A 27,941-nucleotide genomic window follows, 5' to 3' on the forward strand; every position below is an offset into this window, starting at 1 on the left:
CCCGGCACTCCTGGTGTTTCCGGTACTCCTGGTGTTCCTGGCGTTCCCGGTGTTCCTGGAACTACTGGTGTCCCTGGTGTCCCCGGCACTCCTGGTGTTCCCGGCACTACTGGTGTTCCCGGTGTTCCTGGAACTACTGGTGTCCCTGGTGTCCCCGGCACTCCTGGTGTTTCCGGTACTCCTGGTGTTCCTGGCGTTCCCGGTGTTCCTGGAACTACTGGTGTCCCTGGCGTCCCCGGCACCCCTGGTGTTTCCGGTACCCCGGGTGTTCCTGGCACCTCCGGCGTCCCTGGCACTTCTACTGGCGCTCAGCCATCTGAGACCGCCTCCTACACTCAACCAGCCCAGTCTCCTAGCACTCAGCAAACCGAGACCGCAACAGAATCTCAGCCCACCGCAACTGGCTCTCAGCCATCCGGAACCGGCGCCCAGCCCACGGGAACCGGATCTCAACCCTCTGGAACTGGTGCTCAACCCTCGGGAACTGGTGCTCAACCCTCGGGAACTGGTGCTCAACCCTCGGGAACTGGTGCTCAATCCTCGGGAACTGGTGCTCAGCCATCTGAGACTGGCACTCAACCTTCTGGTACCCAGTCCGCTGGTGGCAGCTGCCCCACTGATCTCTCCGGCGACTATGAATACCCTCACTTGATCATCCCCGTCGACTCGTCTTCCCCGGATAACGCCGCCGGTACCTCGTACAACGGCACCGTTTCGTCCTCCGTCTCCACCATCTTCAACTTCGACATCCCCTCGGAGGACTCCGGAAAGACTTGCAGCCTCGTCTTCCTCTTCCCCAAGAAGGAAGACCTCGAGACTTCTTCCTACAGCTTCAGCGGAGACGGCAAGGTCGATTTCGCCTCCCTCGAGTCGGTTGCCGACGAATCGACCTCCTACAGCAACGCCCCTGGAGTCAAGGAGGACTTGGGTCAATTCACCATCTCGCCCGGCAACTCCTACACCGTTTCCACCTTCGATTGCCCTGCCGGCGAGGCCGTCAGCTACGAGATGAAGAACGCCGGCAGCACCGAGCTGGACTTCTTCGAGGACTACAACCCCTCTCCTCTTGGTCTGTACATCACCGTCTGCTAAATTCGGCGGACAGGATCATAATACAGGATCATCCGACATCACGCGAACATGAGTCATGGGCCCATAATGGTAACCGTTTGTTTTCTTTTGCTTCTACTTTTTGACCATACGATTTTTATTATTATTTGAGATGAAGTCATTCCTTTCTTTGCTCCCTTCTCCAAGTGAAATTGGTGTCGGATGACCACGGTGATCAGACTATGGGATCAGATCATCGGTTTATTTATTTCGGATCTTAATTTGATATTTGAGTGGACGTGATTAATGTTCCACGTCCAAAAGCAGCTATAGCTAGTGTACTATACAAATTCAAGTGGGTCTCAAACATAATCTTGCGGATATTTCCTGCCACAGTAACTTGGACGATGTCATGGATCTGATTACCTAAGTGCGCGGTTGATTGCTGCCTAAGGATGCAGCTTGGCGTCCTTATGGGGCAGCGCTATTGCAGATCGGCTGTCATGTGCTCCAAACTGCATCCTTCGGGGCAATCAATCATATTCGAATTCGAGCATCCCTAAGCGACTAGCAGGCTTGCTCGTTTGTTGGTGGCAGGTAAAATGATGGTCGATGCCCCGTTGAAATATCCTGAAAGAGAGGGTCAACCCCGTAGTCTGACGAATCCCAAGGGCGAGACCCTCTTGGAGAGCCGCCCAAGACCCCCCGAGACCCGCTGGGGGATCTGGGCGCTTATCAGCAGAGGGCGAAGTCAGTTGAGTAACTTTACTTTTGGTGACAGGGGCCCGTCCAAGCCACAATCCATTCAAACCGCTGCCTGAAGCTGCCGCTGTCCGCGGGCATGCGCCTTTTCCCTCTTCCTTTGACTTTCTCCCTTTTCTTTCTCCTGTTTCATGACTCTGTCCCCTAATCCTCGTTCGCCTCCCCTTGACCTTTATCTCTTAAATCTCCGTTACAGGCGACGCCCGTTGTTTGCCGCGCAGGTTCACGGCTAACTAGTACCCTGGGTTGGACTGAATTCCGCTATTCGAAGTTCGGTGCCATTTATTCTCTTGCGACGCTGCTTCCCAGGTTCGCCCCCAATCGGCGATCGGAAATCATCCTATTCTAATGCTCCCCCAGTCAATTAATCTAAACGGGTTACCACTAGCAAATGGACCGTCTTCCCTCGAAACTGCCGTTCTCCAAGCGGCGTCTACGACCGCGAGTTATTATCTCGTGAGTGTTCAGATCGTGCTTGCGATAGAATCAATTGAATTAAAACTAACCATGGCCTGTCATATCCAGATATATCCTCGACTATGTGATCCTCGTGTGCGTTGTCCGATCAGCTAAACCGATCCAATTCCCCGTTTGCTAATAATCGCTCGCCGCCCTGCAGTGCCTGCATTGCCGGTTTCTATATACTCGATTCCATCGAACCCTACCATCAACATTTCTCGCTGCAAAACATCTCGCTACAGTACCCCTTTGCCGAACATGAACGAATTTCGATCCCGATGGCCCTTCTCATCTCGGGAGTCACGCCCTTGGTCATAATCGCTGTCTACACGCTCCTCATAGACGGGCTGTTTTCGCATCACAAACCACAGGATCCCGCAAGCGGCAAACGCAAACTCTCGGGTCCATACCGGATGAAGGATCGGTTGTGGGAGTTCAACTGCGGCTTTCTGGGCTTGCTGCTTTCGCAGGGCCTAGCGTTTTTGATCACCCAGGCCTTGAAGAATGCGTGTGGGAAACCCCGACCAGATATCATTGATCGGTGCCAACCTCGAGCTGGCAGCGCTGATGGAGTCACTTACGGCTTGTCGAATTCGTCGATCTGTACCGGCGACCCGGCAATTATCAAGGATGGCTTTCGGTCGTGGCCGTCAGGTACGTTCTCTTTATTCTCCACTGCTTGCGAATCGAATATGCTAACTTATTTCTCTAGGCCATAGCAGTTGTAAGAAGTCAACCCATTTAATCGCGCACTGGTACCCTTGCTAACTTTATTTTTTCTCTTTCCAGCCTCGTTTGCCGGTCTATTCTACTTGTCGCTTTGGGTGGCCGGAAAACTGCATTTCATGGATAACCGGGGAGAAGTCTGGAAAGCCCTCATTGTCATTATCCCCTGTATCGCCGCCACATTGATCGCCGTATCTCGGATTATGGACGCGCGACACCATCCGTTCGATGTGATTACCGGGTCGCTCCTGGGAGTTGTCTGTGCCTACATCTCCTACCATCAATACTTCCCGCCCCTCAACCAGCCCTGGAAGAAGGGACGAGCGTTCCCAATTCGCTCCTGGGGAGCTGAACCGGCGATTCCGGACGGCGGGCGATATGTCGGCGTCACCGAGAGTACTGCGGCGCTGCGAAACCCCGAGGAGGAGAGACTTGAGCCGCCACCGCCACCGCCCCTGCCCGAAACTCGAGGCCCCCCGGCGGAAAACCGACTCTCGCGAAACCAGACGTACACCTCTGCGACCGGTAATCCTTACGCCACGGAACCCTACGGGCGTCGACCGCATGACGACGACGGGAACTGGTCCTCGTCTAGCGAGGACGTTGCGGATGGTTACGAAATGCAACATGGCTACGCCCAGGCCCAGAATCCGGGATTGAGCGGGCCGCGATATTACGAAGAAACGGCCTACCACGGCCAGACAAATCCCGAAGTTGGATTTCGTACGCTGCCAGCCGTGATGACTTCGCGCACTGGCCCGGGGCGCGAATTGACCGACGTACCTCCGGTGTAGGATGGGACGACAAGCATTGCAGACAATTTTCGGGTTTGTTAGTTGATTTTTTTGGTTTATACCGTAGGTGTTGGGATGAGATCCTTGGCATTTATGTTTTGTTTCATAGACCGCTCTGGCAAATTTTGTTGGCTTGTCTTGCCAAGTTGCCAGGGCCACGATTGTGACGATCATATTGGAATTGGGAAAGCGAAGACCGTTAATGATGTATTTGGATGAGACATACTGCAACATTTGGGCCGCGACGGTGGATAATTTCTAGACGAGTGGATCTGACACGGGAAATATTGTTTTCTTGGGATTCTTGTATGACTAGAAGGGTTTATTTATTGTTTGTTGTGTTTTGGAAAGAATTGACTTCATCGACCCGTGGCTCTAGAACTCTCCCGACCTCCCGACCGAGACCCACGCGGGTAATCAACATCAACTATGAGAAGTCTGGACTATGGACTACGGACTTACGGAGTGCCCTTTAAGCAGCAAGGATGAATTATCGACCTGCAACCTGGAAAGGGATTATGATTGGCACGGTCAAATCTACGAGATGTCAGGGCCAAAGTGTTGTGCAGCGATCCACGTTCGGCCCAAGTTCCACCAGCCTTAATGAAATCCCCAGCCACCCCGCGCATCCCAGCCTCCTCCATCGTCACACTCTTTTTTCCCTCATCTTCCCCTCGTTGTTTAAATTCCTCGGTCTAGCTGCAGCTCTACGCGTGGCTTTGTCTCCCCTTTTTCACTTTGTGATCCACCCCTTCCTCGTGCAGCATTCTGAGTTGGCCTGCATCGGATCAGCAGTGACAAAGTTCCAGGCTTCGGTCTCTCAATCCGCCGACCATCCTCTTCCCTTGCTTTGCTTTCTTTCTTCATTCCTTCCTCTCCTGCTGGTGATGACGTTGTAGCCCTTCAGCATCCCTCTGTGTTCCGTGATTCGTGATCCTATCATCACCCATCCGACATTCCTGAGTTTATCTAGTCTGGTATCGATTTGACAGGACCCGCCAAAATGATCGGCAGTCTCTTCTTCATCTTCAATCGCCTGGTGGAGATTGTCTTCCTAATCCCCATCATTGGAATGCTGGTATGTGTCACTCCAATAATTTTCTCGCCCCCCGTCGATTCCAACCATCGCTAACTCGCAATCTAGGCCTACTTTGTAGATGGATTTCTCAAGGCCAACATCATCACTCCCACCTACATCCTCGTTCTCTTCATCGTCAGCGTCATCGCCGTCTTCTGGTGCATCGACACCCTGATCCGACACTCAACGACCAAACGCTCCGCCATCTTCGTCGCCTTCGTCGACCTCCTCTTCTTCGGCGCTTTCATCGCCGGCGTCTACCAACTGCGCTTCATCGCTAACGCCGACTGCGGCCATTGGAATGGCGGCTCGGTCTGGGTCTCCCTGGGCCCGTTCGGTTCCTGGGGCACGCGCACCGATAACCCGCTCTCGTACGACTTGAACAAGCATTGCGCGATGCTGAAGGCCTCGTTCGCGTTCGGCATCATGGAGGTCGTGTTCTTCTCGTGGACCGCCTTCTGGGCTCTGTTCATGTACAACCGCAGCGATGTCGTCGTCAAGGAGACCCATGTGCGCCGACGCAGCCATAGCAGCCGTCGCGGCCACAGTAGCGGCCATCGTCGTCATAGCTCGAGTTCGCGACGACCTCAATATGTCGTTTAAGAACGATATACTCTCTTTTCCTTTTTTTAATTGATAAAGTTTTACGATCTCCATGGACATGAATGATGGGGATGGGTACGATATGGATATGGATATGGATATGGGTTTGACCTGGACATGAACACGGACATGGATATAGGATAATGAAGAACGAGCGACGGAATCTCATCACAACGAAACGCAAAAAAAAAAGAGCAGAAAAGGAAGGATGAGCGAAAGAGAAAAACGGGGATCAAAATCTGGACTGAACATTCGATTTACGGCGACAAAATGGTACACTGCCTGACTGACTGAACGACCTCGACACGCTCACGAATTTATGACGCCGCTGCTACGGAAACATACAGGAAAGAAGACTTCTGCGTTTTATGCCTCTGTTTCTTTTGCCCTTTTTTTGGTCCATTTTCCCCATCTGGTCTTGTATGTAATAGTTTATATTTTGCCTACTACCTAGGCTACCGAAGTTTACTCTCGGACACAGGTTGATTGGATCATGGCTCTATTTAGTCTGGATCTAAGAATCTTTTATGATACCTTTTATTAAGTTAGTTATTATTGATTGCATGTACAATGAATGATGAATATTATGATTTGAGATTATCTTGTTTCTCTACCTATCTCTCTGGTTATCTCTGGTTATCTATCTATGTATCTACTTGTTCTAACTACCTTTATACCTCTTCCTCTACCAACAAGATAATCAACCTATCTAAAAAGACAATGCGAGGAGGGAGGGTCCATTGAGCTTGGGTTATGTCGGTCGGTATACAGAGCCATTCAATCAGTCTAGTTCATTCAGAGTAAATAAACACATACCGTGATCTACAAACATACACAGACAGACGTTGATGACCTGTCTGTCTGGTCAATCAATACTGGGCTTACCGCGTACCATTTAGTAGTCACTATCCAAAAGCTATGTTGAGATGGGCTTTGTTTTCATTGCATGGTTCTTGATTATATTAGACTGCGATGGATGCGGATGGGACGATTCGATCGATGATGATGACAGATAGATAGGAGAGAGACGAAGGAGAGAGAGAGTTAGTTGTCTGTCTCTTGTTTGTTGTTGGGATTGGTGGTGTGGATTGAATGAAGGAAGAAGGAAGAAGGTGAAGCAAAAAAAAGAAAAAGAAAATGGAAGATGCTCCAGCCGGGATTTGCACCCGAGTCTCTACCTTGCCCAGAGGACACAGGCTCGCACCTGCTTGGGAGGGTAGTGTCATACTACTAAACCACTAGAGCGTTCCTGGGGATTTCACCACAACAACAGCTTATGAGGGGTAAATTTTGCGGGTCTTACGTCATCAACCCAACACATCAGCTGTAGTAACCACACATCCGATTTAGACGTTTGTTGACTCTGTGCCTTTCCAGAGAGAGAGGCATTCTTGTGGTTGAGAAGCAGTGGACTTTTCCTATACTTCCGGAAATTGCTTACTGGCGTGCTATAATAGACGGTCAGTCCTTATATCCTTTCTCTCGGAAACGGGTAGTTGTCATAGCTCTCTAGTCCTAAGGCTTTAAAGTATATATAGTCGGCTGTTGAAACCGAAGAGTTGGTTCATTGCATTATATTAATCTCGGACTTCGCATGCCAATAGTACTAAGGATCAAAGGGGACCCTCCAAACGCCTATTCCGTACCTGTGGTGGAATGTGCACATGCTCTCCAATGAGTCGTGTGTCGCATTAACTACCCCTTGCCCATGTAGATGCTTTCTCCCTGGATCAGCTAGCGCTGAATTGAGCCGTACAGACAAGCAAGTCAGTGTGGCCGAGTGGTTAAGGCGATAGACTAGAATGGATTCCCATCTATCTCATCTATTGGGTTCGCCCGCACAGGTTCGAGTCCTGTCGCTGACGATCTTTTTTACTTTTAACTTTTAAGTTATACTTGCAATTTTATGAGCATGTTTGGATTCTTCTTAACCAGGTTGTTAAAGGACCGAGCTTGTACATCACTTTTCTACGGCGTACCCGTATGCATCCCTAGGGCGTGTGGATAAGGGGGATTGTCGTGTCATCAAGATCTACCACTGAAAGAGGACGGCGCCCAACGTAGCACCGCCGATCAGGGTTGTAATTCCACGTCCCTCGGCGGCTTCCGACCGTCCCCCACCTCCGATAAGGAGGCAAGAGTGGGGGAAGCTGCATTTGGGCACGAGCACAGCGAGCTATTTGATACATCAGACACTATTCACTAATTACCTGCACCTCAAACTGTTATCACCTTTAAAAGCCATACCTCCGCTCATTCCAATCCTTTTCCCCTTTCCTCCGTTAGCTGTAAGACCCTTGACCTGCTATGGGTAACTTCTCACTCTCAGAGGAGCTCGCCGTCGGTAAGCTCCGATCTGGTCTTTATCTCAATAGCTCCGTATCCACCTCTAATATCTTGATTATACTACCCATTTCTTACTGCATATTAACTTGTCTCTTTTCTGCCAGCAGTATTTGCCGTTCAACGTGCATCTCAATACGCCCATGGGTGACCAACCCACCATATTCCTGCATATCGCCACCCGGTTCTTGAGCAGATACCAGTTGGATTGACCGCCGAAAAGAATATCTTTCCAAAGTGACCTCGATTAATGGACTCCATTGTTTGTAATGACGGTCACAATGGACACACCGCAGCGAACAGAGTACTGTAAAGGGTATTCAGAAGATGTCGATCTCATTCGAGAGCGCGAATATCCTCATCTCAAAGGTGTGTTGTAGACGCCCGCCATGGGAGTCAACGAACTAGATACTTATCTTCCTATCACCTGTTTGCAGATACTACATACCTGGATCATGCAGGAACTACTCTGTATGCAAAGTCTTTGATCGAGTCCTTCTCGCAGGACCTCACCTCCAACCTGTTTGGGAACCCCCATTCTATGTCCTCGTCATCTCAGCTGTCCACGCAGAGGATAGACGATGTTCGCCTGAGGGCACTCCGATTCTTCAATGCTGACCCCGAGGAGTTCGATCTCGTGTTCGTTGCAAATGCTACCGCTGCGATCAAGCTAATTGTTGAATCGTTTCGGGACGCCACGCCAAAGGGATTCTGGTATGGTTACCACATTGAATCTCATACTAGCTTGGTCGGGGCACGGGAAGTGGCAGATCTGGGGAGTAAATGCTTCAGGTCCGATGAAGAAGTCGATACGTGGATATCAGACATGGATGATAGCCTGGACGAGGGGCTTAAGCTGCTTGCGTTTCCTGCGCAGTCGAACATGAACGGTCGACGATTTCCTACTCGTTGGTGTGGGGAACTTCGAAATACAAATGGCCTTACAGGCGATGCGTACTCGCTTCTGGATGCAGCATCTCTGGTATCCACCTCGCCATTGGACTTGAGCGATGCCTCAGCCGCGCCAGACTTCACGGTCCTCAGCTTCTACAAGATATTCGGATTTCCTGATCTTGGTGCCTTGATTGTTCGGAAGAGTGCCGGTCACATTTTCGACAAACGAAGGTTTTTCGGCGGTGGAACGGTAGACTTGGTCTTGACTCAGGGTATGCAATGGCATGCAAAAAAGACCTTGATTCACGAACGATTGGAGGATGGGACGCTTCCATTTCACAGCATCATTGCACTTGATTCCGCATTGAATACACATACTCGTCTCTTCGGTTCGATGGAGAATATCTCTTCTCATACGCGGTTTCTGGCCAAGACGTTGTACGAACGACTAACGGCTCTGATACATTTCAACGGGGCGAAAGTTTTCGATTTCTACATGGACTCAGATGTGGACTTTGAAGACGCATCGACGCAAGGCCCGATCCTTGCGTTCAATATACGCAGTAGCCAGTGCGCTTGGATCGGCAAATCCGAGGTCGAAAGACTTGCAAATGTCAAGAAGATCCAGATCAGATCGGGAACTTTATGCAACCCAGGAGGCACAGCAGGTAGCCTTGGTTGGACTGGACCCGATATGATTCGCCATTATTCCAATGGGCTGCGCTGTGGAGATGACAATGACCTGGTGGATGGCCGTCCGACCGGTATTCTGAGGGCCAGTCTCGGTGCGATGACCAATCTTAAGGATATTGAGAATTTCGTGGATTTTGTGGAAGAGTTTTATGTGGAACGATCGCCCAATACATGCTCTTTGCTACCCCCAATCGATCCTACAGTATCTCAGTCACCTGGATTCTATATTGAAAGCCTCTCAGTATACCCTATCAAGAGCTGCGGAGCCTTTAAAGTCCCTGATGGCCAACGATGGGAGATTACACAGGAGGGATTAGCGTGGGATCGTGAATGGTGTTTGATCCACCAGGGTACCGGAACCGCTCTCAACCAGAAAAGGTACCCTAGGATGGCGCTCATCCAACCGTTTGTTGATCTTGCACGAGGTGTCCTGAGGATTTCATGCGGGAGAGGAACAAGGAACTCTTCTCTGGAAATCCCACTTAATCGCGGAGGCACTGACTTGGTGAGGGCTTCGCTATGTCAAAACGCAGCCAAGTCTTCTACTGTATGTGGAGACCAGGTTATCGTCCAAGCCTATACATCTCCAACCGTCTCCTCTTTCTTCTCAGACTTCTTAGGCGTTCCGTGCTCACTTGCGCGATTTCCACCTCAGACCTCGACGAGGTATGCTGCCTCTAAGGTTAGAAAGCCCCATTATATGGACGAATCGACTATGCCGGGGTCATTTCCACAAGACATATCGACGCCAGTTCCTGGACAGAATCGGATCCTGTTATCTAACGAAAGCCCTATCCTATTCATCTCTCGCTCGTCTGTCAATCGACTCAACGAAACGATCAAATCCAAACCCAAGCCCAAGAACACCAACCAGCCTAGTAATACTGGCTCTAATAAAGCGGTGGCTGCCGATGTCTTCCGCGCTAACATTGTGGTTGCTGAGAATCTCTCCCAACGAGCCAATGCGGAACGACCTTACATCGAAGATCAATGGGAATCGTTCAGCGTTGGGTCTGAAAACGTTCAGTTTGATGTTTTGGGATCCTGTCAACGATGCCAAATGGTCTGTATTGATCAGTACTCCGGTGTGCGAGGTGACGAACCCTTTTCGACATTGGCGAAAACGAGGAAGATTAACAATAAGATCAATTTTGGGAGACATGCATCTCTTTCTATGACAGATGATGATCTCGATGTCCCTGCATCTAAGACCATCATGGTTGGCGATATTGTTTATCCTGCTTATGAGCGTGATGACTGTTGATTGTTTATTTTCATGGGCGTATTTTGACTGCGTTTTCCATACGAGGAACTGGCGGGGTCTATGCATAGCTACCTGGTGTCCATTTGGGATGACATTGCTGGAGTATCCATTTTGCTACATATGCCAGATTGAATGTCTAAGACAGTAATACCCGAACCGGTTAACCCTTGGTTAATACTCCGTAGAGGACTCCGAGACCGAAGTATGGCCGGAGTGGATCCCATCGAGAAGTGACTTCAGAGAGCCCCGCTCTGTTTGTCGGCGGCGACCCCCGCATCGCCGGCGCTTCCATTCTTTCTTTCACCTCTCTTTCCTTCTTTCCTCCTTCTTTCCCTCTCTCCATATCAATTCTCCCTACACACTATCTCTCATCTAATCGAAAATGGACCGTTCCAACAAGCCCGCCGCCATCGGCGTCGGCGCATCCTTGCCCCAGCCCACCGTTAACATCAGTGACAATACAGTCATCGCATCCCTCCCCACCGGCGAATCCGTCACGGTCTACCTCTACGGCGCAACTGTTACATCCTGGAAGCTCGCCAACGGGAAGGAGCAGCTGTTCGTGAGCGAGAAAGCTCATTTGGACGGATCCAAGCCCATCCGCGGTGGCATTCCCGTCGTTTTTCCGGTACATCAACGCCATTCCCATCCCTCAGGGTCCCTACAACCAAACCAACACAGCCCAATCCGCCTCACTCTACCTCAAGTCAATAAATAGTCCCACTAACAAACACCTCTATTCTCTTCTGTATAGGTCTTCGGTCCTCCTCCTCCCAACCACGCCACCTCGTCCCTCCCGCAACACGGCTTCGCGCGGAACTCGAACTGGGAATTTCTTGGAAAGTCGTCCGAGTCGCTGGGCACGGACCGCGACGATGCCGTGAAGTTGGATTTCGGCCTCTCGCGACCCATGCTGAGCCCCGAGTTCCAGAGCGCCTGGGCATATGACTTCGGGCTCGTGTACAGCGTTACCCTGACGAAGGAGGGACTGGAGACGTCTTTGCAGGTGCAGAACAAGGGGACGCAGAACTTCGACTTCCAGGTGTTGATGCACACGTATTTTGCTGTGGAGGTGAGTTCTTTTTTTTGTTATTTCTCGGTCGATACCTGTTTATGCCTTTCAATGGAGTTCTTTTGGCATGGATTCATGAATTCCCGCCTTTTCTTATGGGAGCAGAGATGAAAGACAGCGCAATGAAGAGCCACATAGCTAACCAAAATGCACCAATAACAGGACATCTCCCAAATCCGCGTCCAAGGCCTCGAATCCAAAACCTACGTCGACAAGACTCAGAACGCATCCGTGAACACCGAATCCTCGCCCGCCATCGCCATCACGCAAGAAACTGACCGCGTGTACCAATCCCTCGACCCGCAGCTCCCCATCGTCGTGTCGTCCGCATCCGACAACAAGCCCCTGTACTCGATCACCCGGGAAGGGCTCAGTGACGTGGTGGTCTGGAACCCGTGGATCGAGAAGGCCAAGGGGATCGCGGATTTCGGACCCGACGAGGCATACAAGAACATGATTTGCGTTGAGGCCGGGTCGGTGGCTGGATGGCAGACTCTGGAGGCGGGTGATTCTTGGGTTGGTGGGCAGACGATTCGGCCGCGGTTGTAAATACTGAGTGAGTGTGAGGGTTCTGGCGTGCTCTGTTTCTTACGTACGGACCTTTTTGCGTGAATAATTTGTTTGATTCTTTGATGATCACGATGATGGACTGATTGATTGATGACTTGAAGATATCTATCTGTTTATCCACCCTTCCAGTGCCTTGCCTTTTGCTTGATTGATATGTAAGACTTGTGTGTGGCGTAAATGGAGAAAAGAATAGAACATATAAAGCTGGCTTCTTAGATGTGTCATTTTTGTCCTCAAGTATAGAGGGATACCTGCTTAGCTAGTAGATAGATACCTAGCCCCCTTCCTCTTTCCCACTCTGCGTCCGCCCCATCGTCAACCTCCGCGCCTCTTCAAAACTATACCCCGGCCCCTTATAATCACGCCTCCCTCTCCAAACCCACCAAACAGCTGTCAAACCAACAACCCCCACCGTAATCACACTGGTATAGTTCATATTCTGCACCGTAACCGGCCGCACAAGCGGGAAACAGAAAAACACCACCGTGACCAGAATATACCCCACCGACACGACATTAACCACAAAGCCCACCCTCTTCCCTAGATAAAACGGACCCAACACAATCCCCTCCCGGCGAGTTAACATATGAGGAAGAATAGCCCCGAGATAGGATAAACTACTCAGCACGATATACGAGGATATCAGGGCCTGGAATGCCGTGCTGCTGCCCATGTAGATACAGCCCAGACAGCTGACGATGGAGCCCATGGCGAGGGTTGCGCGGACGGGACAGTTCAGCCGGGGGTGGACGTGGCTGAAATAGTTCGAGAATGGGGTCGCGTTGTCCTGGGCCAGACTCCACCACATGCGTCCGCCTGTGACGAAGATGCCGATGAGGGTTGGGAATGTGGCGAGGAAGAGCACGGCTATTAGGCCGATGGCGGCCTCGTCGGAGAATGTGGCTTGTTTGTAGATCTCGGCGGTTGGGAAGAGCGTGAAGTCTGTGCGGAAGACGGCGTCGAGGTCTTGGATCGAGTAGAATAGGGCGATTAGGTAGATTAATGCGGTGCAGAAGGATGTGAGCTTCTGGAGCATGATGCCTTGGGGTACTCGGAGCTCCGGGAGGGGACTAGATCTGGGGAGCTAGCTTTGATGAGGGAGAAGGGGTTGGTTGGTTGGGATAGGGATGGATGGACTCGACCCTCTTCGGATAGGTGACTGATGCAGTCGGGGACTCCGACGGAAAAAGCAGCGTTCAGGAGTCCTGTTATGAAACAGATGCCGTCCGACCAGCCGCCGGTGTTGTTGTGGAAGTTCGTCCAGACGTCAGCGTTGCTGGCATGCTTTTTGGGTAGGATGGCGAGAACATTGACGGTGACAACGAGCCCGCACATTGAAAGAACGCAGGCGATCCGATTGATTAGTGGAATAAAGCGATTTCCCACACATACTATCCCACAGCATATCCAATTGAGTAGCTGAAAAGCAACGAAAACTTGCCAGGACTGCCAGTTTGTGGCGGGATGTCTCAACATATACATGGCCACCAGTTCGTTTCCCATTATGGAGCTTATAGAGCAGGCCGAGAAGAGCCAGGCACACGCACTGAGGTACCCAGTAAAGAAACCTGCAATGGGACCGTGTTTTCTGCTCAACGCAGATGACCAGTGGTATACGCCGCCAGCTGAGGGCATTGAAGATGCTAGTTCCGACAAAGAGGCCGATATGAAAGTGTAGAAAACACTAAAGACGATGAGGCCATACAGGACTGCCATGGGCCTGCCATTCTGTAAAGCTGTGACGATTGTACCCCCGGTTGCGGCCCAGGAGCTATGTAGTATTTCTATGGTAAAGCACTGGGTCTGGAAAATGTGGTATCCATAACTCACTTCGCGATTGTGATACCCAGGCTGGTCAGACTGAAGAGATCGAAATTTCGAACCAGTTCTTGTTTGTGACCGAGGGCTGCTTCCAGTCTTGTGCTGTCCATCTGGATTGACCTTCGTGTCTGCAGCTGGATAGAGGCTATGTCAAAGCTACAATTACCGTCCTGGCGTAAATCCCACAATTTATGGGATACACCGGTGTGTTGGTCTTCATGCAAGGGCTATAGGTGCCCGTATGATAGCCACATGCATTTTCAATGCGTGGCCAATATCTAAGAACTTCATAGGTGAGTTATAGAGAAAAAAGACCCGAGTGGTCGATAAGCTGAAAAAGAAAGGATTCTGTTGACCTGATATGCAAGGGATGCCAGCAAGCAGGAAAAGTAGGCCGTTACCAAGAAGACCTCAGTCTGATTGAGAACACCATTTCCGTGGAGTAATCCGTGGTTGTTGTAGGATCGATGAGTTAAGGTATCCTGAAAGGGAAGACAAGTGCTCGATGTGGGTGTGACTTCTCTCTTTGTTTTCTTTCTCTTACGCCGCTCTTCTCTTCGCATATGTTCCACTCCTTCATCTTATCTTGCCCACAATAACATCTCCTACGCATGGATGAGTTCAAATTCTTGTTGGATAATTACCAGCACAGCATTGAAGGAGCGATTGATGTTGGATGGACCTATGACATCTAAACATCACTACGTGGTGCCCACGTGTGATGCTATATAGGCGACAGGGCTTGGTCATTGGAAATGAATCCATTTGACTGTGTATTTCGGGTAAGGAAACATGAGCCTTATTTCTGCTTGCTCCTTAGTATTAACCAGTTCAACTGCATAAGCCTAAGCTCAACAAGCCCACAGCTACTGACAAAACTCGAACGGTAATAGGGCATCATTCTAACTTGCCTGTAGTTTGGCGGACTCGACAGCATACACCGCGGCCCTATTTGTCTACAGGCAGGCACATTGGAACCGACAGTCATGCTCTCTGTGCAGCATCGACTCGTATCGAGATTGAATCCAACAAAGTCCGAACTACGCGACCAAGCAGAAAGCTAGAACCAGCAGCTGTCAGCATTTAGCAGAGAAAACGGAATGCCAGGGATTGTGTCCGGAAGGGATGCGTTCCCTTAAGCCGCCCTTCCGAGGCAAGAATGCCATGCAAATGCAGAAGTAGGCCTTTGCCAAGCAGCCCTAGTTGCCTGAAAGGATCCACGGATGGCATCCAGAGACTGTGCTCTGGTGCGGACTTCTGTTCAATCTAATGCAATGTCAGAATCCAAATCGCGTAGCTTCAGTGACTCGGTCACCACTCACCCGAAGCCCATTACAATGATACTTTGTCAATCTGATTCGTTGAGCTTTTGCACAAGGTCATGACCAATAGTGCTCAGAAGGATTTTTCACAGCGACTAAGGCTCAGCTTTAACGTCCGGCGAGTCGCTGCGGCAGTCTCCCTTGCACTACGCACTTTATGCCTTTGAGACCCCCTTGCTTCTCTTCTCCACTAAGAGGAATTGGGAACCACGAGCGCTTAAGTCTGAATCTTCCTATCCTGTTCGTCTATAACAAGAGGCAATGGCCCACTGGTACATGCGTACTAAGGAGTGAGCATGGTGATTTCTCAGACCGCCCTTATGTTTTTGGGCAATTCTGTCCATCTCCAATCCAGTACAAAACTTTGCACTTAACACAATTCTGAAGAAATTCCATATCGGCTTGCATGGATTATTCGCGACAAATCTTGAATACCCTTAGGGCTTCCCCTCTTGCAAAATGGGAAAGGTATCCCCAACTCCGCAGCGAATTATGAGGGAAGCTATTGTATTCGGGAGCATCGCAATCGCCCTCTACATTGCCCGAATGTACGTCTCTAACGCTGCCCACGCTGTTAAATGATCACCTGGAGCTCATCTGAGGAAAGTATATCGCGGAGTATTGCAAATGGGTCCATCAAACGCTTAGGCTGTATGTTGCATGTCCCCTACGTATGCCCTAGTTGAGTTTGAGCTAATATGAGGTTAAACCAGTCGATGACTATGTCATGACTGCAACTGTCGTGAGTTCACTGCCTTGTGCCTCTCAAATATGAGCCTGTATTAACTATTTGATGTTACCAAAGGTGATTTACACGGGTATGCTCGTCCTTATTCAACTAGCAGCGCATTATGAGACCAATCTTTTAGACCCGGCGGGCTACAATCGAGTTCTAGCAAACCCTCAGGAAGTCAAGGATCGGATATTTGGCAGCAAGGTCGTGGTTGGCGTCGAGCAGTGCATGTTGTTATCCACATGGGGAGTTAAGACCTGCATGTTGACCTTGTTCTGGCGGCTGACGAAGAACCTCCGGTTGCATATCTATGTTCAGATCATCGCTGCGTACGTAGCCATCGGCTTCGTTACAATCATGATCACATATTATGCCGTGTACTGCCGTCCATTCTCTCAATACTGGGCCATGCCTGTGCAAAACATGCAGTGCGCCACCTACCAACACTACTCCATTACCCAAGCGGTTTTCAACATTTCTTCAGATGCGGCAATGCTAGCTGTTCCAATTCCACTTCTCATGAAAGCCCAGTTGAGGATGAGAAAGAAAATCGTCCTGTTCTGTATCATGAGTCTCGGTCTGTTTACCGTTGTTGCTGCAATTCTCAACAAAGCATTCAACTTTGCGTCACCCTTGACTACAATCTACCAAATATGGTACATTCGTGAAGCCAGTACAGCAATGTACGTTGCGAACCTGGTATGCTTGTGGCCTTTGCTTCGCCGGACATTTGGCTTCAGTGCCTTTCAAAGTAGCACCAGACAATACCGACAGCAGGAAACTCGACCGAACAAGGAAACATCAGATGCTTCGCGGTCAGCGGCCACAAGATTGATCGGCCTGCAATCAAAACCACCGGTATCAAATTTTCGAGGTCTACCTATCAGCAGGCATGAATCTCCAGAAAAAAACACGGGACTTGCCGACGGGCCACAGAAGAGTAATGAAGAAAGCATTGAAATGTGCTCAACAACAATCCCAAATGACAGTCACGAACCAAGGGAGATGCCACAGGAATGGGAGGACGATGAATCCCGCCAAAGAGTCGAGGGGCAAATCACACCCTATGACCTTGAAACTGGACAGATCACGGTTAGCAAATAACTCTTCGCCCTTGGAAAAAGAACACGGACAGCGATTTGAACCTTGTCATCAATCGTTCAATCGCCTTCATGTGGATTGCGTGATCCTATGACAACTCACAGATAAAGATACGACTCCTTGGCATCAGTTCTGGGATTACAAGATGTCAAAAACCGGGCCACAAGGTTGAATTCCACTCTTGGCCTGATCTTGGCACCAGCGAATCTGTCGGCGCTCCGCTCTGGTTATCGCTGACTGCTGATAGGCTGATAGCCCTATGACCTGCAAAGAGTGCAGTTCAAACTCGATTGGGAAGTATGGAGGTTCTGACCAATGCTATTGCAGGCAGTACAGGGACCATGAATGGGCCGGCATGTGTTCCTGCCTCTGTGGGCATTCTGTATCTAGCGAAACTCATCTTGCACAAGGGACAGCAAGCCTGACGCTTGGTGAGCCATGGATCCACGCACCCCGAGTGAAAGATGTGTCCGCAAGTCAGGGGCCTGATACGGTCGACGGCGTTGAACCCTTCCATGCAAATGGCACACAATGAGTGGGTTTCACCAGTATAAAGCGGCGCATTTGTCGGTCCGCCATCACCGCCCTGCTTCGGGCTGTGAGAAATATCGTCGGATTTATTGCCTGACGAAGAGATTGTGTGATCTCCACCAAGAGCGACTGTGCACTCTTTGTCTCTTCCATCTTCTGTCGGAGAGCTCAAAGCGCTGGATTGACTAGTATGCGTGGTGGCAAGTTGGCGATTCCGCTCTTCCCACCAAACACTGTACTCGATCAGAGGAAATAGCTTATCGACATCGTGTCTTGCGATAGGCGGCGAGCGCACGTAAAGAGGTCGATTTTCCAGGTCAAAAGGGACTCCAGCTCGTTCGGGAGGGCGAAAGAAGATACGTCTGGTGCCGATCGCTGCCCTTCGTAAGGAAAACGCCAATGTCAGTAAAACTACCAATAGACCACAGAGAGACCGAACGAGATTCGACATACCAAATAAAGACAAAAAACACAGCAACGCATAGAGGCGCAAGGTAACCGAGAGGAGCTGCCGAAGAGGAATCGTCCGACTGGTCACCCATGCCCGTCGACTCTGTCGGATGTCATTGGACTAGAAATTCAGCATACAAGAGAGGGCAGAGCTACATCACTGCATCCGAATTAAACTCTATGGGAACTTGATTCCCTTGCTCGACGGGGTGGGACTCGGGTGGATAAAGAAACGTCTCCTGATGAACGGGTGCGTATACGAGGGCTAGCTCCGTCTCGACGGGCCAAGAGCAAACCCCGCAAAATGGCAAAGCAGCTGCTCGTGAGACCAGAGACACCAGCTGGGAAACCAAGCCCAGGCGTGATTGGTGCCGTGGATCGCCTCTCAGGCATCCCAAGGTCTCAGCGAGGCAATCTTATCCCCTTCTAGCCGTTAGTCATGCCAGATGTTAATGCTGGTTATCTCTCGGAGTGGATACGGCCACGGGACATCTTTCCCCAGACCCAAGGGGCTAAGCCACTTAATTAAAGCATATTAAGTGGTCTTGCTCTGTCACATTCCGGCCGACCAGGTTCCAGGCTACCACGATCACCTCATCCGTCGTCGCGGAGTCAACAGCCCCGAGGAACACGAGTTCTCGCCCATGCGACGCCTCCCAAAGCCAGAACCAAGGCCGACGATACCCAGCGAGTCATGGCGCGTCTGACGGGGAATTCCATGAAGGCGCTAAATGCCGGCGGAGAAAGGCCTAAAGGGGCAACGGCCCAGAAGTGCCAAGACTCCCGCGGGCGGCGCCAAGCAGCCATCCAACCCTAACAATCTCCTGCATCTGACGCCGGCTGACCACTCTGCTTCGTCCTCCCCCAGAATCGCGTGGCGCAACGGCATACCACCTGCCAATTACTGCCCTCGCTGCTCATTCCACATCCTGGATGAAAGCCGTCGGGGCCCGACCCAAGCGATCCCACTGTAACCTCAGCCCAGGTGCCATGAGCCTTAGTGGCCCGAAAAGGGTTCAACCAGGACATTGGTTCCGAGCTCGCTCCAGCTGGGGTGAGGGCCTGCAGGTGCAGGGGGCTTGAGAGGTCGACAGGCCAAGGCTGTTATCTCGATGGCAAACTGGGCCGACAATAAGAAGTAACGGGGGCCCGCGCGATGTTCTCGTAGATCCCACCCCCTTCTGTCTCTGAGCGCTTGGCCCTTTTTCCGTGTACCCTTTTCTCACACCACCCGATTCGGACGGTCCTTTTCTTGTGGTGCTCGCAAGGATGGAGTCGAAACCTGCCCTTGAGGCAAAAGATGTGGACGTCAGCAAAGCCGAAGCCTCTCTTCCTCCCTACACCCAGGACAATTACAATGTTGGGACCGTGGATGATCCGGAGCAGCTTGATTTCTGGACGCGCAATGGCTTGAATCTCAACTCCTTCAAGCGCCGAAAGGGGAATTTCGGCATTTCTGAGTTAAATCGGAACATGAAATCCCGCCATATGCATATGATTGCGATCGGTGGCTCTATTGGTGCCGGTTTCTTCGTTGGTTCGGGTAGTGCGCTTCGGACTGGAGTGAGCTCTGGCGACATGCAGTGGATTTCCGAGACTGACATGGGTTTAGGGCCCAGCGACGCTCTTCCTCGATTTCTTGATTATTGGTGTTATGATGTTCAATGTCGGTGAGTTCAACAGCACCCTCCCCCCTTCCCTTGTGGCGCATAGAATCTAACACAGTCCACGCAGTCTATGCACTTGGAGAATTGGCTGTTATGTACCCTGTTTCCGGTGGTTTCTACACTTACTCAACTCGATTCATTGATCCGTCATGGGGCTTCGCGATGGGGTGGAACTACGTCTTTCAATGGGCCGTCGTCGTTCCTTTGGAACTCACGGTAGCTGGTTTAACAATTGGTTACTGGCAGGTTGACGTGAGTGTCGGTGTATGGATTACCGTTTTTCTCGTTGCGATTATCGCCGTGAACATCTTTGGTTCACTCGGATATGCTGAAGAGGAATTCTGGTCTTCCATTTTAAAACTTGGCGCGATTGTCGTCTTCATGTTCATTGCTCTCATCCTGGTTTGTGGCGGTGGACCCTCTCGCGGCATCTACAGCGAATACTGGGGAGCGCGGACCTGGTACAGCCCTGGGGCTTTCCGAAACGGCTTCCGGGGCTTCTGCTCTGTCTTCGTCACGGCCGCTTTCTCCTTCAACGGAACTGAACTGGTTGGTCTTGCAGCTGCCGAGGCTAAGAATCCGGCGAAGGCTCTTCCTGGCGCTGTAAAGCAGGTCTTCTGGCGTATTACCCTGTATGGCTCAAACTCTCCCCCCTTCCCCGTGCTTCTTCATGTTATAGACCTATTAACCTTGAAGTGTCTCATAGCTTCTACATCCTCGGTCTCACGTTTGTCGGTCTCCTCGTCTCCTCCGACGACCAACGACTCCTGGGCGCAGGTGGCCTGATCGATGTCAACGCATCCCCCTTCGTCCTCATCGCCGCCGACGCTGGCCTCAAAGGCTACGACAGTTTCATGAACGTCGTCATTCTCATCTCGGTGCTTTCCATTGGTGTATCCGGTGTCTATGGTGGCTCTCGAACCCTGACTGCCCTCGCCGAGCAAGGATACGCTCCCAAGATCTTCACATACATTGACCGCTCCGGCCGGCCTCTCGTGTCGGTGATCACCTTGATCACCTTCGGTGGCCTTGGGTATGTCAACCTCGACGCTAAGGGTGACGTTATCTTCGCCTGGCTCCAGGCTCTTTCCGGTCTCGCCGCCCTCTTCACCTGGGGTTCTATCTGTCTGGCACACATCCGCTTCCGCAATGCCTGGAAATACAACGGCCGCACAATAGATGAGATCCCGTTCCAGGCCGTTGGTGGCGTCTACGGCTCCTATATTGGACTTAGCCTGAACATTCTCGTCTTGATCGCTCAGGTAAGCTTCAACTCATAATTCCCTTCCCTCCCCCGCCTCCTTGCTTCCCTCTTTCCCTCCCTTCGCCGTTCACCCTCAGTCAACCGCTAACCATTCCTCGCCTCCCCAGTTCTACGTCGCCATCTGCCCACCAGGCGGTGGTATCAACGACGCAGAAGGGTTCTTCCAGACCTACCTCGCCCTCCCCGTGGTCATCTTCTTCTGGTTCATCGGTTTCATCTGGAAGAGGCAGGGCTGGCTCCGTACCAGCCAGATCGACATCGATTCCGGTCGTCGCGAAGTTGACTGGCCCGAGATCCATGCCGAACGCCAACGTGTCGCCGCGATGCCCAAGTGGAGACGCTGGCTCAATATTGTTATCTAAACCAGGCCGGGCTGGAGTTTCGATCTATTGTAATCGCATCCCCTTTGTTGTTGTTGTTGTTGTTGTTGTTGTTGTTGGGCGTTGGAGACTCTGCTCTTTGCTCTGCTCTGCTCTACCCTAGTCTCCAAGTAGGTACTACTTGCTGAGGTTTGGTTGGGTTGGGCTGAGCTGAGGTGGGTACTGGGATGGGGTTAGATTAGATTTATCATCTACTACTTAGTGGTGTGTGGTGCTCATTTCAATTATGGTAGTTGATCGGAGTTTTAAACATTGCAGAAAGTATATAATTAGGAGATATCGAGTACGAAATGTATACATAAGTTTACTTCTTCTGCAACTCTACGTTATGAACATAAACTAACAGTATATGAAAGAACCGGGTTGACTATATTCTAAAAACTATTTCCTAGTGTAAGCATATGTATTTACAGATACCAAACATGAAACTATCCCTGGCTTTTTCCCCCTGTTATTTCCCGAGTCACTTGGGTAAGAGAAAACGGAAAAAGAAAAGCAAAAAGTAAAACGAGCCATCTGCATGGAGGTCAACTGTCCCTCCTTTTTATAAGTAGAAAGTCAACGAACCCAAAGCAACAAAATCAATCAGGATAACAAGTATGCAAATAAAGGGCACAGAAGACAAAAGGGAAATGAGTTAAAAAGGTAGAAACAATTTTCAAGAAGAACAGATGGAGGCAAAAGAGGATAACGAATGAGATGGATAATAAGAAAACAGAAATAACGCCTTCGCTATGCAATCAAAAATATCAACCGGTATGCCGCCTCAATGCCTCGTGCGTCTCCACTCGGATGTCAAATAACATGTCATCAATCTGCTTGAGCGCGTTTCGATCCAGCGCGGACGCCTTGACCTTGTCTAGGATCTGCTGCAACGCGGGAATGATCTCGCCGTCGGTAGGAGCATTCGTGGTCTCCGGTGCAGGTAGTTGTGGGGGTTCTGTTGACTTTGACTTTTGCTTGGCTTTGGATTTTCCGGACTTCGACTTCGGGGTCTTATCAGTGGACGGGACGGCGACGACAGTGTCGCTCATCTGAGTGTCTTCTTGTGTTGGGAGTGAGGGTGGGGGTAGGTCTTGTTGCTCGGTCTGCGGAGCGGGTTCGCTTGGTTGTGTGGTGGCGAATTCTTCTGTGTTGTTGTTGACGTTGTTGATCCGCGATTCGGAGGATTCGGGAATTTCGTTGCTCTCGAGGTCATCAGATGGGTTTTCCTGCGGTTTACGTTTCTCCTTCTCCGCGACCTTCGTGTTGGGTTTGGTCTTCTCAGCTGGGGATTCCGCTTGAGATGCCTTGGACGTGGTATCCTTGGGTTGCGTGTTCTGCTTGCGCACGGAACGAGATGATCGAGGTGAAGGTTTCTTCGCAACCGGTGTTTCCTCAACGGGTGTCGGTGCTATATGACCACTGAGGCGGTTCGACCTCCGCTTCTGGGTCAAAGATTCCAAGGTGTCTGCGTTCTTGTCTGTAGTGTTGGATGATTTTTGCTGTGGGATAGCCAATGCGACTTCTTCGTTATCAGCAGATCCCTTGGAGTGGCGTCTTCGCTTTTGTGGACCCCCCTCAGCTGGCGACGAGGCAGTTATCTCGATTTGGCTGACCGCCATCGACCTCTTGGACCAAGTGCTATTTGGTTCTTTATCCTCAACGACAGGGCGCTCCTTCGTACCCGATAGTCTCGACGATCGTCGTTTTTCTTGGTTGGAGGGCGTTGAGAAAGTCGCTTCACGAGCTTCACGCTTTCTCTTGCGTGTAACCGGAGGTTTGCTTGCCTGCTCATCAGCCTCGTCGACGACTGCAAACTCAAGATCTTGTTCGAGTTGAGACGCAATCTGTGTTTCCATATCGTCACTGGACGAGTCTGGAATGTCGCGGTTCTCGCTGCGTGTTTCCTTATTGTGGTTGTTTCTAGTTTTGACTTGGGTGTTTTCTTGACGGGAAATATTTTCTAGGATGATGCCAGGGTTATTAGAAGTAGGTTGAACTTGCGCCGAATGCTCCGGGTCTTGGCATATTCCTGCCGATGATACCTCAGCCATTGTGTCTTCGGGCATTTTGCCTGTAGAAGAACGGGTGCGGCTGCTAAGAGGTCTCTCTGCTTGGGCCGCAACTTCTGTTTCACCGGCATCCTTAGGCGTTGCCGGGGTATCAGGTTGTGTAACGGGAGAAGATGCTCTAGACGCCTTGGATCTTCTTTCTCTCCTTCGCTGTTTCTTCCTTCTGTTTTTAGCTGCCCTGTCCCGGACAGCCGAGCCTTCCAAAGGAGTTGATTTGCTCCGCGAGTTCGGACTCCGGGATCGGATCTCCGGTGGAGATGATGGAGGATCGATGTCCATCTCAGAGGGCACACCTGGAGCTACCAACGAGGTACGGAGTGTCGACCCACTGGTTTGAGTACGGTCTCTGGTGCCAGGAGTAGGCGATGAACCAAGAAAGCTTTCGTCGTTGTCCACAGCAATGGCAGGTAAAGTAGGTGTTTGTGGGGTTTCAGTGTCTCGATCCGTGTTGCGTAGATTGCGCAAGTGTGGAGGAGTCATAAACCCAAGCTCCCTCGGCGTATTGGTTGGCGGCGATGATGATCGAAGATTCTCAATCATCGAGAACACCTCACTACGCTTCTCAGAATTCTCCGCGACGGGTTGGAAAGCGACTGGAGCCTCGACACCGTTGGACTCAAGTGATGTATCATCATTGGCCGGCAGTGGGCCGTCTTGAGCTTCTTTTGAGTGATCCTCGGGCGCAATTTCTCTCGTAACAGGCGATGAGTTGAATGTAGAAGAGGGGCCGTTTGAATCATCCAAAATAAATGATATATGGGACTTTTCTGACATGTCTGCACGTCGATTTTCCGCGGCTTGTGGATCTGAGGAGCTTGCGTGGGTATCGGCCTGAGATATCTTAGAGTGGGAACCAGATTGAATTGGACTTGAACAAAACTTACCTGGGTTTCCAACCTATGCACGGCAAGAGTGATAGCTTCTGGGCAAGGGGTGGATAGTTGCGCACCAAACAAGGACTTCCAGAATTCAAGGAACTTCTTTGCTACGGACATATGCGACGACTCTAACCCTGCGCATATAATACTTTCGAATCTTTGTAGGCATGGAGAGTCATGGGGTGTTGATGCCTGTAAAATGTTGAGAACAGCTGACGACAAAGCTCGGCCCTGATCCTAGGTTAGCGGTTGGACAAACCCCCTTGCGTCGTACACTTACAGCAGTAAGAACCCTGCTTTCCACTCCGCTCTCAACATTTAGCTTTTGTGTTTCATCCTTCAGCCACACAGCTAGCGGCTGTTGAAGGCTTTCGAGAACCTTGGAGCGGAAATTTATGAGACCAGAGCCCAAGAAGGACGTCAAGGACTCAATAAAGTCCGCAATGCCGTTAGTGTCCGCAGCATCGAATTCTTGATAAGACTTTTGAAGTGTGCTGTCCACAAGTTCAACCAGCTTTCTGGGAACGAACAAGTTTTCAGGCGCAGAAAGGTGAGAGACATCTTCTGGGCCTTTGCCGTCTATGCTTTGACCGTATGTCATAGGCAAAGAATGCTTGAAGAGGGATGCTGAAGCCAGGTATCCATCGCGAACGCCAACAGTCATCAGACACTCGGCCAGAGGCTCCACTACCATAGTAGCAATCTCACGATCGCCTTTCTCGGTCCGTATGACACGAACGAAGGCATCAAGGAGCTCGTCCCACACTTGGGAGACGTCAGGAAACTTTAGACCCGAAGAGAGGATTCTGACAGCATTCTCGTAGTCGCGCGAAACAGATCCATCACGTTCACGGGCTGTCTCAAGTGGGTAGGAGCATAGCGAATCAGCAGCAAGATGTGCTACCGACTTCCAGACAATCTGTGCGAAAGAATGAACACCAAATTGTATGTCTGCTTCATTTGAGTGCAAATCGGCGCACTGTCGGAGGAGCTCTAGGCGAGAACTTCTAGAGGTTCTTCCATTACAAGCGGCTTCAAGTGTTGAATTGACTAGGCGCAGATAGGCTGGGCTTGGCTCTGAAATTCCAGACACGTCACTTATCAGCCGAAGAAAATGCAGAACAGGACTGTCCAGGTTGGAGTTGGCGTGCGAGTGACGATGTGTAGGAGTATTGGCTGCTTGAAACGTGGCATCTGCAGTCTTCAATAATAGCTTCTCTGTGAATGGAATATTCCCTAGGGAGAAAATCATCGTTCTCGATAAGAACTGGAATCGTTCAAAGAACGCGTCCATGGATTCTTTCTCAACGGCATTAATTGAAGAAGGACCCGCTTTCCAAAGGCGCTGAAGAAGACCAAGGACATGAGCTACGGTTTGCATCGATTCTGAGGACGGTGTGATCTCTTTGCTAGAGGCATTCGACAGGGCTTTCGAAAGACGAACCCAGGCGATAGCGATGTTCGATTGCTCGATATTCTCAGTCCATAGAGATATTTTGAGTATGTTTTCAAAGACCTTCAGCACCAACGTAATTCTTAACCTTAGCCACCTGCAATCGAGAGTAGGCAGCTCTTCCGGTTCAAGCTTGTTGCTTTCATTGACCTTGTTCTCAGACCAAACTTTATTTTGGGGGCTCCAGAGCATGTTTGAAAGAATGTGCGCAAGTCTATCACTCAGTGCAGGGCTCGAAGCAAACGTTTTCGATGAAGGGGCAGCAATGTACTCTTCCCAGACGATGTCAAGCAGTTGAAACGACGCAGACGGCCGAAAAGCGTAATACAAAAGGTTGTAATAGCTGCACATCACCAGTTGACTGGGCTGCGATCCGGTCTTGTCCTGCTTCTTTCGTTCAAATTGTGACAATATCGGCTTGCTCAGCATTCGCAACAACGAGCGATTTGTCGTCTCATCCGGACTGACAACTAGGACGAAACGATTCCATGCGACGATAGCCTGCGCCTTGATAGAAGAGTCGCTGCAATTGAAGCATTTTTGGAGCACAAGGACCCATTCCTTAAAGTGGTCCCAATGATCGACATTCAGACGTTTATTCCTTAAGAGCAAGATGACAACACTCCAAACTTGAGGAACATGGATACCGCTGTCGGAATTGGCCACCATCCGTATCATTCGCTCGCATATTTCAGTGACTAGCCTTCTTCCTTTGTCCAAAGAACGATCAAAGATGTCTTGAATGCATTTGGATAGCGAGGGATTTGGGCCAAATATTATCGACACCTGGAAGCCCAACGAGATAGCCTTGATTCTGATATCCTTGATAGGATGCAGTAGGCCAAATATCAGATGTTCCATCCATAACAATGATTGTGAAACGAACGTAGATTTCGCTTGGTTAAGAATCCGCTGGTAGATACTCAGGCGCTGCGAAACAATGGAGCCACCGTTCACTCGATGCGTGAGGTCGTGCAGGACTGTAAGTAGTCGTGAGAGGCGAGCATTGGTCATGATCTTCGTGCTGAAATTCTGCGTCGACAGGATCGACATGTGATGTGTCAGAACCGATTTTGGCACTTGGCTATTATGAAGAGTATCGATGGAATGTTCGATGAGAAAGTTCTTGAATTCGTCCGACAATTGCGCGGAGATATCGGTCTGCCACACCAACGCTGCGGAGAGCTTCAAAGCCTGGATCACTAGGTTTGTATCAAGAGGTCCCATGTTCTCAGTAGTCCTGCTGATATCTCGCTGGATGAACTGCGTGATCAAACCTAAGTACTCCGCCACCTCTTGTTGTCCCGGAAGTCCATCGTACGTCCGCAACGCACCAAATAACTGCATGTATGCATCGAGCCGGGAACTGGCCGACTCTCCGGCCAGCTGCGACGTCATGGACTTCAAAAGCATGACGAAGGATTCGGGGGTATGGGACGTGACTTTCGGCGAATTAACGGGGGCCGGAGAGTTTGTCGCCTTCAGGATCGACTTGGAAGGCTTGCATTCATTTGAGGGCGGCAGAGCTTTGAGATCGGATTTGGGCTTCGCAATCGTATTGGCAAAGGAGGGAGGCTTGATGTATTTCGTCCATGGCGAGAAATTCACACGCTTTGACTGTCGACTAGACGGAACACCGTTAGATGCATTAGTTGCGAACGGAGAAAGGCCAGGCGTTTGCGCGACGACCGGGGAATCCTCCGTTCGATCTTTTTCAGGCAGGGCACGGGACGACGTCCTTGGTGGAGTAGGCGGACGAGCAGACAAAGGACCGAAGACGTCCACCATATTTCATAGAATCGAGGAGTAAAAAGGAGCGGATTGAAGGTGAGAGGGGGTCAGGAACATCGCGGTGCCAATCGATGATGCACTCAGACCACAGTATCCACCGCCCAAGCAAGAACCGTGATCGGGACAAAAATTGTAGGAGGCCGGGTGTCGAGACGGCGGATAGACCGCAGGCAGATGGTCGATAGAAT

The 27,941-nt window shown here is 50.6% G+C and overlaps 9 protein-coding genes across 9 annotated transcripts; 7 read left to right on the top strand and 2 right to left on the bottom strand.

Moving 5' to 3' along the window:
* On the top strand, positions 1 to 1,092 carry KD926_005200 (uncharacterized protein; the record flags this gene model as incomplete). The annotated part of the gene is made up of 1 exon (XM_053098437.1): positions 1 to 1,092. A coding segment is annotated over one exon (1,092 nt), but the record flags the coding sequence as incomplete, so codon positions are not given.
* A 1,111-nt stretch (positions 1,093 to 2,203) lies between these two features.
* Positions 2,204 to 3,791, top strand: KD926_005201 (phosphatase PAP2 family protein; the record flags this gene model as incomplete). The annotated part of the gene is made up of 4 exons (XM_053098438.1): positions 2,204 to 2,268; positions 2,432 to 2,925; positions 2,984 to 2,995; positions 3,061 to 3,791. The coding sequence occupies 4 exons, from the start codon at positions 2,204 to 2,206 to the stop codon at positions 3,789 to 3,791; spliced, it is 1,302 nt and encodes a 433-aa protein (XP_052957576.1).
* Positions 3,792 to 4,794: 1,003 nt separating this feature from the next.
* On the top strand, positions 4,795 to 5,472 carry KD926_005202 (uncharacterized protein; the record flags this gene model as incomplete). Its single annotated transcript, XM_053098439.1, has 2 exons — positions 4,795 to 4,869; positions 4,936 to 5,472. 2 exons carry the CDS (start codon positions 4,795 to 4,797, stop codon positions 5,470 to 5,472), a joined length of 612 nt encoding a protein of 203 aa, XP_052957577.1.
* Positions 5,473 to 8,096: 2,624 nt separating this feature from the next.
* On the top strand, positions 8,097 to 10,666 carry hxB (putative molybdenum cofactor sulfurase protein (HxB); the record flags this gene model as incomplete). Its single annotated transcript, XM_053098440.1, has 2 exons — positions 8,097 to 8,184; positions 8,253 to 10,666. The coding sequence occupies 2 exons, from the start codon at positions 8,097 to 8,099 to the stop codon at positions 10,664 to 10,666; spliced, it is 2,502 nt and encodes an 833-aa protein (XP_052957578.1).
* Positions 10,667 to 11,048: 382 nt separating this feature from the next.
* KD926_005204 (D-hexose-6-phosphate mutarotase) lies at positions 11,049 to 12,287 on the top strand (the record flags this gene model as incomplete). The annotated part of the gene is made up of 3 exons (XM_053098441.1): positions 11,049 to 11,294; positions 11,421 to 11,738; positions 11,901 to 12,287. 3 exons carry the CDS (start codon positions 11,049 to 11,051, stop codon positions 12,285 to 12,287), a joined length of 951 nt encoding a protein of 316 aa, XP_052957579.1.
* Positions 12,288 to 12,582: 295 nt separating this feature from the next.
* On the bottom strand, positions 12,583 to 13,344 carry KD926_005205 (putative choline transport protein; the record flags this gene model as incomplete). Its single annotated transcript, XM_053098442.1, has 1 exon — positions 12,583 to 13,344. The coding sequence occupies one exon, from the start codon at positions 13,342 to 13,344 to the stop codon at positions 12,583 to 12,585; it is 762 nt and encodes a 253-aa protein (XP_052957580.1).
* Positions 13,345 to 16,029: 2,685 nt separating this feature from the next.
* On the top strand, positions 16,030 to 17,288 carry KD926_005206 (uncharacterized protein; the record flags this gene model as incomplete). Its single annotated transcript, XM_053098443.1, has 3 exons — positions 16,030 to 16,102; positions 16,165 to 16,193; positions 16,257 to 17,288. 3 exons carry the CDS (start codon positions 16,030 to 16,032, stop codon positions 17,286 to 17,288), a joined length of 1,134 nt encoding a protein of 377 aa, XP_052957581.1.
* Positions 17,289 to 19,535: 2,247 nt separating this feature from the next.
* Positions 19,536 to 21,559, top strand: KD926_005207 (amino-acid permease inda1; the record flags this gene model as incomplete). The annotated part of the gene is made up of 5 exons (XM_053098446.1): positions 19,536 to 19,829; positions 19,879 to 19,936; positions 20,001 to 20,565; positions 20,613 to 21,195; positions 21,305 to 21,559. The coding sequence occupies 5 exons, from the start codon at positions 19,536 to 19,538 to the stop codon at positions 21,557 to 21,559; spliced, it is 1,755 nt and encodes a 584-aa protein (XP_052957582.1).
* A 767-nt stretch (positions 21,560 to 22,326) lies between these two features.
* Positions 22,327 to 27,750, bottom strand: KD926_005208 (putative telomere length regulator protein (Rif1); the record flags this gene model as incomplete). Its single annotated transcript, XM_053098447.1, has 3 exons — positions 22,327 to 24,462; positions 24,516 to 24,740; positions 24,790 to 27,750. 3 exons carry the CDS (start codon positions 27,748 to 27,750, stop codon positions 22,327 to 22,329), a joined length of 5,322 nt encoding a protein of 1,773 aa, XP_052957583.1.
* Between the last annotated feature and the right edge of the window lie 191 nt (positions 27,751 to 27,941).

The sequence above is a fragment of the Aspergillus affinis genome (genome assembly GCF_023601865.1).
Source record: "Aspergillus affinis strain CMG 70 chromosome Unknown NODE_25_length_320802_cov_86_012257, whole genome shotgun sequence".
In the NCBI taxonomy this organism is placed as follows: domain Eukaryota; kingdom Fungi; phylum Ascomycota; class Eurotiomycetes; order Eurotiales; family Aspergillaceae; genus Aspergillus; species Aspergillus affinis.